Source organism: Apodemus sylvaticus, chromosome 9 (assembly GCF_947179515.1).
Source record: "Apodemus sylvaticus chromosome 9, mApoSyl1.1, whole genome shotgun sequence".
In the NCBI taxonomy this organism is placed as follows: Eukaryota; Metazoa; Chordata; class Mammalia; order Rodentia; family Muridae; genus Apodemus; species Apodemus sylvaticus.
In genome coordinates this window covers 89,988,858-90,000,859 of record NC_067480.1, presented here as the reverse complement: position 1 = coordinate 90,000,859, position 12,002 = coordinate 89,988,858, and the positions used below count along the sequence as shown (strand labels likewise).

Genomic DNA, 12,002 nt, shown 5'->3' with positions numbered 1-12,002 from the left:
GTATCCCAATCTACTCCTAAGCCTCTCTCTACTTCATAGCCTCTTTAATTTTGCTGACCTGTATGTAATTATCTACTGTAATTATATTCCCACATACATACACTTCCTTACCATCGTCATGTGCTTGAAGGAAGAGACTACTCTGAATTCCTCGTTATATTCCTAATGTAATGGAGTAGGCCCTATGTGGATGCTGGAAAAAGATTGTGCTACCTACAGCTGTTCTAAAAGGCCAGGAAGCCTCTCTTCCTAGTGAACAATAGTGAATGCGAAGATTCACGGCTGCTCCAGATGCTGCCAATAAGTGTTGGCTGAACACTTGGCTCTAAATAAGACACTTAAACTACTTCCTCCAAGGCTCAGGAAACACCGTGGAAGAGAGCCCAGCAGGAATGTAAGACCCAGAGATAGGAAGGAGGGGTATATAATGCCAACTTCCAGCCATGGTAAAGTCACCACCATCTTAAATTCACACTGGACCTGCCCGAGACTTGCCTGCAATCATGGAGTATAATTATTGGATTCTGAAAAGTTCTGGAAGCCTGTGGGGGCATTGTCTTCATTTCTAGACCCATCGATGAATGTGCCAAGTGCTAGTGGACAGTATTAAATGTCTGGTCAAACAGATGACCTTGGTTAAGATCAGTGGGTCACTAAACAAAGCAAGAAGATTAGACTGTGGGCAAAGGATTTGTAGGGAGGGAAGGGTGTTGAGAGGGTGGGAGGTGAGAGTAATTCAAATGCATTTTATTCATTTACGATGTCTAGTAGCAAAGCAGGTTAGAAAAATGATTCCTACTTTGAAGTTATAATTATTCATGACCAACCCCTGTGCAAATACATTTAGTTTATGTCATGTCTGAATACATGTCCACTATACATTATACTATGAATACATATATGTTTATACTTAGTTTATCAAAGAGAACAACTCTTCTTTCCCCTGGAAGGAATCAGATTTTAAACTAATATCTAAGGAAAGGTTGAAGGGCTGGAGGGATGTCTTGGTGGTTAAGAGCACATCCTGATCTTGTAGAAGACCTGAGTTTAATTGTTAGCACCCATGGGAGGGAGCTCAGAATGACCTATAACTTCAGCTCCAAGATAATCTGATGTCATCTCCTGGCCTCTGTAAGCACAACACCTCCCTACCCCCATACACACACGATTAAAAAACTAAGGAAAGGATAGCATGAAATCCTTGAGGGTGTGCTTCACATTGCTATAGGGGATTCAGCTTGAAGGAAGAGTGGGTAGGACATTGCATGCACCTTGGGTAGAACAAAGGACTGGGTAAGGAAAGTCCCAGCTCTCCCTGCGGTGTAACCTGCTCTTCTCCCAATGTTAAATTAAATCTTTGATGTGAAGAGACATACTTCATAATAAAGCATAAGAGATGCAGGGACCTTTGCTGATACTGAGTGGCCTTCCTTATAACTACTGATCCTGTCTGTACAATATATATTTATAGTCTTTTTGTTATTATTTGCATTGAAAACGACTATTAGAAAAACTTCAGCTGTTGTTTAACTTGCAGTGTAAGAATTAAGCGGTGGTGGTTTCTCTGGGTCACATCACGTTATATATTTAGAAACTTACATTTTTATAAATGCTTGCAGAAATCCTATCTGTGTTTCCAAATGTTGGGAGCCTTGGGGGAAGAACAGATATCATCATTACAGGAGATTTTTTTGACCCTTCTGCCCGGGTTACCATTGCAGGTAATTATGCTGAAATGGCTGAAAATGATTCAGTTTTAAATGCTGTAGGGTTTTTTGTTTTTTTTTTTTTTTTATCTCTTATAGCTTATGGCTGAGAGGAGAGGCTGTCTCACACTTGAAACATACATTTATGTATGTATGTATGTATTTAGTGTGTGTATAGATGTGGATGAGTATATTTTTATGTTAAGTGTCTGTAGTATGTGTGGTGTGTATGTGTATGTGTGTGGTGTGTATGTATGTGTATGAGTCTAAGTGTATGGTGTCTATGCATATGAATGAGTATATGTGTGTGCAGTGTGTGTGGGTGTATGAGTGTGTGTGTGTGTGTGTGTGAATGTGTGCCACAGCACTCCTGTGGAGTTCAGAGGAAGCTTTTCAGAGTGAATTCTCTCCTTATCCTGGGGATCAAACTCAGGCTGTCAGACTTGCTGGAAGGTGTCTGCCCGCCATACCAAGCCCTGTCATTGGTTCTGGATTTGTCCTTTGTCCTTTCTTTCTTTCTTTTTTTAATTTGCTATATAGTTTTTATTTACATTTCAAATGATTTCCTCTTTTCTGGTCCCCCACTCCCTGAAAGTCACATAAGCCCCCCTTTGTCCTTTCTGATATCTGATCTTCTAAGGTCTTTGCCTGTATGTGTTGGCAACCAGGTGGGATTTTGTCCCATCATCTTGCTCATGTGCCACATTGACAGGGTGGCCTTCAGGAAGATTCAGCATATGTGCATATCTATCTGTCCTATGGATAAAGTGAAGAGAAAACATATCTGCCTTACCCCAAAGGGTGCCCTTCCCTTCATCTTTGGCAGGAGCAGGTGGGCATTTCCTATGCAGTCTCCTCTGGAGAGTTCCCTTGGGAAACCGTGTGGTGGCCTTAACAGGGCTGCTGCTGACACACTCACACTGCACTTACCCTCCCCACAGAGCAAGAGGGTCAACACCTCCCCAGGAATGGAGTTGCTTTGTGTGACTTGCTTGCTCACAGCCGGCCACGCACTGCTCCACACGCATCCCCTGCTCACTGCACAGTCCCTTTCCTGACCTCCTTCGGTCAGAGTGACAACTTTTGCTACTATCTAAACCCCACCCTTTACATCAGCAGGACCCTTTTCAGCTTTTTTTTCCACGTGCGCATGTGTGAGTGCATGCATGGTGCGGGTGGCGTGCATTGCGTGTATACATGTGTGCATGCGTGGCGTGTGTGGGTTCATGGTGTGGTGTGGCATGGTGGTGTGTGTGTGTGTTTATTTACAGGTGTATTTATGAGATTTAAAAATTCTCCTTAGGCATCCCATGTGATATTAGACATGTGTCTCCCCGGAAGATTGAGTGCACCACCAGGGCTCCAGGAAACCAGGCAAGGCTCACTGCTCCTCAGGCAGGTAAGAAAATCACTCAGGCTGCTCAGCAAACTCTGTCCACTGTCATGCTTTGTCTTACGGATCCAAGAAGTAGAAGAAAACATGCTTGAATTCTGTCTCAGCAGTGTGACTAATTGGATCCTCAATGCCATGGTCAAACCTATCATATAAGAGAATCTCTTAGCTGTATTCTGTTCCTGAGTGGCACTACATTCCGGCCCCAGCCATATGTCTAAGCAATGGACTTCAGGAAGAACATAACTGCCACCACGACACCGTGGCTACTGAATGGAATCCCCGAACTGCCTCTCTTCATTTGGTCAGGCCGTTGTCTGTTTATTGGCCGGGGAGACAGGAGCAGTGGAGCATGCCCTTCTGTGCTCATAGCAGTGGCAGTAGGTAGGTCAGAGAGAGGCACAGTGGAGTATATTTAAATGCTGTCTATTTCCCCTGTGGGCATTTTTCTGTTGATATCACAAATGGGAATGTGCGGTGACATGGCCACCAGCATCTGCCTCCAGTAGACAGCAACAGAGAAGGCAAAGCAGCAGGTTCCACCTGTCCTCGTTTGTTTGAAGTTCCCACATTTTCTGCTAGGCATCAGCACTAGGGACTCCAGTGCAGTTAAGGATAAGGAAGGTTGGCATGTTGCGCTGTCAACACAGGTTGCTGGTCTGTGTGTGAGGCACTGACCTAATGCTCACAGATGTAGCCAGTCAATTCGAAAAGCTCAGCACCTATAGGCAAAATTGCCCTGCAGGCGTGAAACCTTCCTAAAGGTTTGCTGTGTAGAGAGAGATGCAAAAGGTCTGTCTTGAGAATTCTGGAGCTCCCAGATTGCCAGTGTTTACTTGAGGAGAGCTCCCATCCAAGGAGACCAAAGTACTGAAACAAGTAATGTAGAGAAAGTGTGTTTCCTGCGTCAGGAAGCAGAAGGTGGTTCCCCTGTTGAGTGTTTCATGCTTTAGATGCTCTATTCATGGTAGGATCATTTCCGGAAAGCAGCTATTTGAGTAAGTGATACCCTTTTTGAAAAGCTATTGACGTTTGTCCTGTGGAAGTAGGGCAAAATACCACTCCAAGCAGGGCTTATCCAACATGACTGATTCTTGGCCTCAGGGGACAAGATGATATTAGCATCTAGTGAGTTCAAACCAGGGATGCAGTTCATCCTGTAGTGTACAGCACAGCCCGACAACAGAGCTGCCCAGACTAAAACAGCAACAGGGCAGAGGTTGGGAATCTCAGAGTTAAATATTTGAATTCTCTGCTTATCCTGTCTTTACAATCCATTTTAGGGGCTAATGAACAACAGTACTAGTTTATAATAATAATTATAATAGGCAACAATTATTGAATAATTATTCTACTTCCAGATATTATACTCTTTGACTACTGTTTCTAGTTCTTACCACCCCTATTTTGATGTATGAGTGAATGGAGACTCAGGGTATTGAGGAATCCAAACTTCACACCTTGTAAATGATAGACCACAAATCTGAATACACAGTTAAGTACATCTAGAGTATTAATGCTCATCCAGGATGACTGTCCAATATTGATCAAGGTAGGTATCCAATATCAGTGCCTTTTGCCTCAAGGTTTGCTTAACATAAATATATAAGTATAACATCAGTTAAAATACCACATAATCAAACTATGCCACCAATTGGCCTTGAGTGTGGGTCTATACATTGAGGTCATGATACTTGAAAACCCGGAGGACTGGCAATTTTTCTGAAAAAGGGAATTTTATGAAATAGAACCTGCAGGCTGAATCAGGCCTTCAAGTTCAGCTTTAGAAGGCACAAAGTCAGACAATGTCACACATTACCGGCACACAGGCCACCTTTCTGAACAGCAGTGTTTGTTCCTTCATGCCCTCTCCAAGATGTGTCCTTCTTCTGTAGCATGGCAGCTGAAAGTCTTCCTTCTCTCTTCTTTCCTCTCTCTGAGAAAAGCTCTCCTTAATGTTTCTCATTAGGTTGCTCTTTCCAATATTCTACCTTCTACCCAGGGATTTTTTTTCTTTCTTTCTAGACAGTTCCTAGTCCCTACAGAGTCTCTCACAGGACTACCTCATCTTGGTCTCTGGTGACATACCATCCCAGAAAGCATCTGTAACCCCATAATTTGAGTGGGGTCTTTGTTGTGAGGAGGAACACTGTCTGGTGGTTATGGGATATATATGTCTTACAGGCAATCGAGGACTCCTTTTTGAAGTTGGAGATGCTGTTAAGGATATGGAGCTGACTGAAGCCACCCCAGGGTACAGGTGGCAGATAGTTCCTAATGCCAGTTCTCCATCTGGCTTTTGGTCAAAGGAAGGGAGACCTTTCAGGTATGCTATAGACTGGGAATCCATAGCAAGGGTATATTGACTATTTCAGGACAGCTAGGATACAGGGAAGAAAGCAATGATATTTCTAGAGGGTCATTTGTTGTATGGGCCAGTTCAACACAAGGAGTCTTTGACAACATTCTCAGCCAGTATCTGTCATTTTGATGATCACATGACCTTTTGTAGCTATACAACCCAATAGAGAGCAAAGCCCATATTTCCTGTAACTCCAAATCTGCTTTGGAGATAGGTGCTCTTCTCAGCCAAACCTCCACATTGTCGTCTGGTGCTATGGTCATGGTTGTCTGAGAGATGATACAACTGCCAAGAGCTATGTGCCAACTGCAAAGCAGGTGTGTGGAGACAAAGCCATGCTGAGATCAGACAGGTGTGCTTGCTTTTTATAGAATCTTCAGAATAATCCTGTGGTATAAGAGTCAGTTTTTTTTTTCTTGTCATTTCCATAATGAAGACTCCAGTGCAAAAGCTGCTACATGCCGGCTCAGGGATCTGGGCCTTGTTTAGTCTCAACTGATTCTGTGTTCTGTGTTACAGAGCACGGCTCAGTGGGTTCTTCGTGGCTCCAGAGACGAACAATTACACGTTCTGGATTGAGGCAGACAGTCAAGCTTCCTTGCGCTTCAGTTCTTCAGAGGAGCCCAGGACTAAGGTATTCACCGTCTCTGGGTTGCCTTCCCTTGGCTCATCGTCCTTCACCCTTGAAAGAAGAAAGGATCAAAGATCAAGCTTTCCTGTCCTGTGGTTGTAAAGCACACTCTGTGGTTGAGAAGCAAACATAGCCACAGAGCCAAAGTGAATGGACTGAGTTGTTGGGAAAAAAAATGATAGCTTAAAAATGTCTGATTGGTAGCTTTCAAATGCTCATTATTTGAGAACAAATTGCATGGTTGACCATGGATATTAATTGCTGCAAAGCAATTTGGATTACTATAATGGTAGTGTGAGCCCAGTGTCATGCTACATTTTTACAGTTTGCTAGTAATATGTATCTCTGTGAAATATGCATATCTCCACTTTCTAGATGAGAAAATGAGCTTTTGGAGAATTGTATGGCCTGTTCAGGACCACTTGATAATAAGAGAAGAGTTCACAGTAGAAAATCAGATTGGTTTGACTCTAAAACTTGTGCTTTTCCCACCCTTTGGGTTAGTATTGTGTAGGGAAATTCTATGAGCCTTGTGCCTTTAGAGACCCACAATATCCTTAGTCTGCTCTCTGAGATCAGCTTACTGGAGAATGTCATGGGTTTTGATGAGCTAGTACCATTCTATGTCTTTCAAAGGCTTAATACTATCTTTTTACAGCCTCACACAGACATAGGGTATCAGGACAGGGGCTGTTCCTAAATATAACTTATACATTCTAACTCAAGTACAATGCACTTGAGAGAGAGGAAGGAAGTGGAGTGGAGAAGCAAACAGCCACAGAGCCAAAGTGAATGGACTGAGTTGTTGGAAAAAAAATGATAGCTTAAAAATGTCTGATTGGTAGCTTTCAAATGCTCATTATTTGAGAACAAACTGCATGGAAGATTCATACTGTTGATCCTGATTGGCTTATTTGGGCACAGGTAGAAGTGGCCTCTGTAGGGGCTGGCACTGCTGACTGGTTTGACTCTTGGGAGCTGAATGGGAATGAAGGGAACTGGCAACAGAAGACAAATAAGCTAGAACTACGGGGCGGAGCCAAGTACTACTTGGAAGCAGAGCATCATGGGATAGCGCCCAGCAAGGGGATGAGAATTGCTGTCCAGATCCACAACACCTGGCTGAATCCAGATGTTGTCAACACTTACCTTCTGGAGAAGCACCAGATCCGAGCCCGAGCCCAGAGACTTCCAGAAATACAGGTTTGTGTGTCTTTCCAGTCCTGGAAAAGTGAGTCACGGGAAGAGAGGAACCTTCCTCAGTAGGACATCTGGCAGAGAATAAGGAAACCCGAGGCACAATTGCAATTCCTCTGCCATAGATACGGGATACAGGGCTGTAAAGTCTACAACTCCTTTTCTTTATTTTTAAACATTATTTATTTATGTGTTCATGTGCGGGTTCCAGGGCTTCTGTGTGGAGGCCAGAGGACAGCTTGAAAGGGTTGGTTCTCTCCTTCAACCATGTGGGTCCCTGATTTCCAACCCAGCATGTTGTCTGGCTCAGCAGCATATACTTTAACACACTGAACCATCGCGCTGGCCAGATGAATACAGTTCTTACATGTATTTTTAATAATAAGATTATCTTTCTTGCTGACTTATTTTTGAAATATTTGAATTCTAGGTAAGTTTTTAAATTTTTTTTAGATTTGTTTTATGTGTGATTATTTTGCCTGAATATATATCTGTGGACTGTGTGTATGACTGGTGCCTATGGAGACCAGAAGATGGTATGGGATTCCCTAGAGCTGGAGACTAGAGTTATGATAGTTGTGAACCACCCTGTGGCCACTGGGAATTGAACCCAGGTCTTCGTTGAGCAATATAACTTCTGTTGTCATTCCCTTTTTCTATACAGAGGTGAATGAGTGTGGACTCCACTTTCTGCTGCTTCTGGTTAAGTAGTAACAGGAGCATAAAGAACTACTGAGAAAAGCAAAACAGGGCAAATGATTCATAAGTCCTACATCAGGGTGAAAGCAAAAATGTGGCCAGGAGAGCACACCTGTCAGGAGCACAGTAGAGATGGGATGAGCCCCTGTGAGGGAGGGGCATGGGATGTGCTGTCTTCTGCCTCAGGCCACTCCTTCAAGGAAGCGTTTGCTGAGAAGGTTAAAAAGAGAGGTGGGCAGTGGCCACCTTTGTGTCACATCCTTTCATAAGTGTGACTTGCAGTTGTCCACTTTTATGTCAAAATACTCTTGAAAAAGCAGCACAGATGAACACGGACCCTATCATTTATGTCATTCCAAGAAAAGTCTCGATCGATGGTGGTGCTGTTTTCCGGAGATTTCTAGAGCATCTGTATTTAGAAAATTGAAACCATAGTAATATGGAAACAGCCCTCTGAGGAGCTCTTTCCCTAGACAGACTCTCTGACTGGAGTCCCTGCACGGCAGTGAACATTGTCTCTTGACGTTTTAGGTGTTGAACGTGTCAGGTAAAGGAGACTTTTTCCTTACTTGGGGCAATGTCTCCAGCCAGCCAGTTCCTGCAAATGCCACAGCCCAGCAGGTGAGTTTTTTTTCCAATAATGAAGGGAAGTGAGGGGATTTTAGGGGTGGCCTTTAGGCCTGATGTTTGAGCGACTGCATTTTTATTCATCTCGATAGATCCAAACCGCCATCGAGGAGTTGCTTGTGGTGAGATGCAGCCTGATGCCCCTTTCAGCTCATGTTCTACTGCGGCTTGGATTTGAGCAAGGTGGCCCCTGCGTTGACCAGCTCTGGTCCTTCCTTCTATCGCCGTCCTCCTTTTCTTTCTTATAACACAGGAGCAAGCTCTATTTCTTGACTAAAGTGCAAATAGAGCCCAATGAGAACGTGCTCACTGTCTCTGGGTGGAATGGCCAGGAGAGTAACTTTGCATGAGGGAGGGAGATGCTTGGGGTGCGTTCTTCCTGGTAGATCAGTGGTGAGAAACACCATCTAGAGAGTTTACTCTAATTGGGGAGAAGAAATGGGGTATGTATGGCAAAAATATGTATTAATTTTTTTTTAAAAAAAATCTTGTTTAGTTCAAAATTGAAATGCATATCAGTGATTTTTGTTGGTGTGCTGATGGAGATTAAACTCCATGGCCTTGAAGATGCTCCTATATCAACACCCTGTTAATTAAAAAAATAATGTTTTGATACAAGACCTCACTGACTTGTTTAGATTAGTCTTGAACTTGTGATCCTCCTCCCTCAGCTTCCCAAGGTGCTGGGACTACAAGTGTGCACCACCATTTCTAGCTGATACAAAAGAATCATTATATAAGAATACGGACAAAAATTCTTAAAATGTGCTAATGTGCTTTATTACCCATCATCGGCCAATGCATTCTAAAAACGATTCTGAAAGTGAACTAAAGTTTTATTGAGGGGCTAGGGAAATGGATCAGTGGTTAAGAACATTGACCCCTCTTGCAGAGGGCACAGGTTCTATTCCCAGCAGGAACTCCAGTTCCAGGTCATCTGATACCTTCTTTTTACTGACATCTATTGGTTCCTACACATACACGATACACTTATATATACTCAGGCACACATACATATAAAATAAATAAATAAATAAATAAATAAATAAATAAATAAATAAATAAATAAATAGAATATTTTCCCATTGCTATTACCCTTTCTCTTGCTTCTCAATAGTTTTTCATATCTTGGCACACAGAGAAAATGGTATTAGTAATCTATATTCTGTGGCAGCCAGAAAGGGTAGGGAGGGAGATGCTTGGGGTGCGTTCTTTGCAACCTCCCAGTTGGGGGTTGCAAAGCCTGTGAATTCTTCCCATCTCACTCTAGGCTTGAGTTCATTTCCTGTGCAGACACTGTTGTATTTCATGGCTTTGCCTGTGTTCTTATGCATTTGAATTTTATACAGGCTTAGAAGGCTCCAGGTCTGATGGGGTCCTCACCAGTTCGACTGAACCCTTCTGTGGCAGATTCAGCCTTGGTCAACTTCGACATCTTATCTTAAGTCCCGAGGCTGCCAGCAAGGGCTATCAGCTGGATCGATACCCGTATGTGAGTGTCCATCCTCATGTCTCTGGGCTTGGCAGGTTGGGACTTTTCCTTGGGATTGAACCAAAATAACGGAAGCACAAGGGAATGACTTTAGTGATTTGTACAGTACATTTTGAGCTGATGTTTTAAATTTCGTAGCTACATCTCCAGGATCCTACTTTCGTATTGATACCTGGAAGGTTACTGTTAGCTAGAAGGCCTATGGACGTTTTTATTTGGTCAGATGTTTTCTTTGCTATCTAAGCTTGAGAAACAGTGCAAGTGTTATAAATGAACTCTGATTTGGAAGCCTAACTCTACAGCCTATGGCTCTTAATGTCTTACTGGAGTATAACATTACTGGAGTATAACATTACTGGAGTATAATGTCTTAACTTACTCATCTCTAAAATGGTTGTTATGGTCCAGCTCTCAAGAATGTGGTGAAGATCAGTACAATAATATAGTAAAATATTTTGCAGTAGAGAGGACTCAGTCAAGGGTAGTTATCATTTTTGTTATTGTAATTAATGTAACTAGTGGATTGATGGATATGCCCACCCCCTTTTCTATTTATTTAATTGAAAAATTCATACTGTCTTCTATGCATTTCACTCTACCATCTCCACATTCCAACTCTTCTTGTGTTCCCTTACTCCGTCCCAAATTTATAACCTGTTCTGTTAATTACTGCAGACACATGCACATGCACACATTTCCTTCAGAGTCCATTTAGTATTTCCTATGTGTATATGTGTTTGGAGCTGACTACCTGGGATTGGATAACCTATCAGTGGGCTGGTCCCTGAGGAAGACAGATTTTCCCCCTCCCAGCAGCCCTTAATCGCCTGTGCGGTCTCCATTGCCCACATTTGGAAGGGGACCTAGTCTTGTCACCATGCAGGCCTTTTTTAGGCAACTGTATTGGGATTGCATGGGTGCAGCAACCCAGTCATATATAAAAGATACCATCTTGTGTCTGGTTAGCATCTTTCTGCCCCCCTTTCCAAAATGTTTCTTGAGCCTTAGGTGTACGGGTTGGGTCATGTTGTAGATCCCAGGCTGGGTACTCTGTGGTCAGTTTTCTGCATTTTTGACTAGTTTTAGATTTCTGTGACAGTCTCTGTCTGCAGCAGGAAGATGCTTCTTTGATTAGGGATGGGAGCTATCAGTGGTATAAGGATAATTATTTAGAATGCATAATTATTACTAAATGATAATTTTTTGTAATTATTAGATTATAATTTTACTGGTTTAGGAAAGTTAGCCCAATTCTTGAAAACCTTTTTTAAAAAAAATTATTAGATGTGTATAGGTAATTTTTGTGTATGTATTTGCATATGTGTTCTGGTAACTGCGGAAGCCAGAAAAGGGTGTCAGCTTCCTTAGAACTGGATTTACAGATGATTGAGAGCCACCATGAGGACGTTGGGAATTGGAGCCATGTCCTCTGGGAGAGCGACCATTGCTCTTAACTGCTAAGCCGTCTCTCTAGTCCCTCTTGAGGACTTCTTGCATTCTTGGTTTGGCACCTCTTCCATCTTCATAAATAGGTGTGGCTCATTGGTTCTGGAAACCAAAGTCACTGTATGCGATAGCAGAATACGGGACAGCAGAGTTCATGATAACCTACATCCTTCCTAGTCGAGCAGTAATGGGAGGTGGGCTCACCGGCTCAGGCAGGGACCCGTCCATCTTCACCCTCTTCTTTGTTGTGGGGGCATGCCGATGGGGACATTTGCCCTTTAGGGGAGAGTCGGAAATGCAGAGAAATACTTTTACTTGTCATAACGAGAGACTTGTTATTGACGTTTAGTAAGCAGAGTCTAGGGATGCTGTTAAATGTTCCAATCCTGTAAAAGACAGCTTTCCCAATGGTTACCCTGCTCTCTCAAAGGCAAGAAGGCAGAGGTTAG

The 12,002-nt window shown here is 42.9% G+C and overlaps 1 protein-coding gene across 1 annotated transcript in view; it reads left to right on the top strand.

Moving 5' to 3' along the window:
* Pkhd1 (PKHD1 ciliary IPT domain containing fibrocystin/polyductin) overlaps nucleotides 1-12,002 on the top strand; it is a 463,409-nt gene that overhangs the window by 34,126 nt on the left and 417,281 nt on the right. Inside the window, exons 11-18 of the mRNA XM_052192751.1 lie at nucleotides 1,620-1,721; nucleotides 3,010-3,105; nucleotides 5,284-5,425; nucleotides 5,981-6,095; nucleotides 7,017-7,295; nucleotides 8,520-8,609; nucleotides 8,708-8,798; nucleotides 9,965-10,107. Coding sequence (XP_052048711.1) covers nucleotides 1,620-1,721; nucleotides 3,010-3,105; nucleotides 5,284-5,425; nucleotides 5,981-6,095; nucleotides 7,017-7,295; nucleotides 8,520-8,609; nucleotides 8,708-8,798; nucleotides 9,965-10,107 — 1,058 coding nt within the window. The remainder of the gene's footprint in view (nucleotides 1-1,619; nucleotides 1,722-3,009; nucleotides 3,106-5,283; nucleotides 5,426-5,980; nucleotides 6,096-7,016; nucleotides 7,296-8,519; nucleotides 8,610-8,707; nucleotides 8,799-9,964; nucleotides 10,108-12,002) is intronic.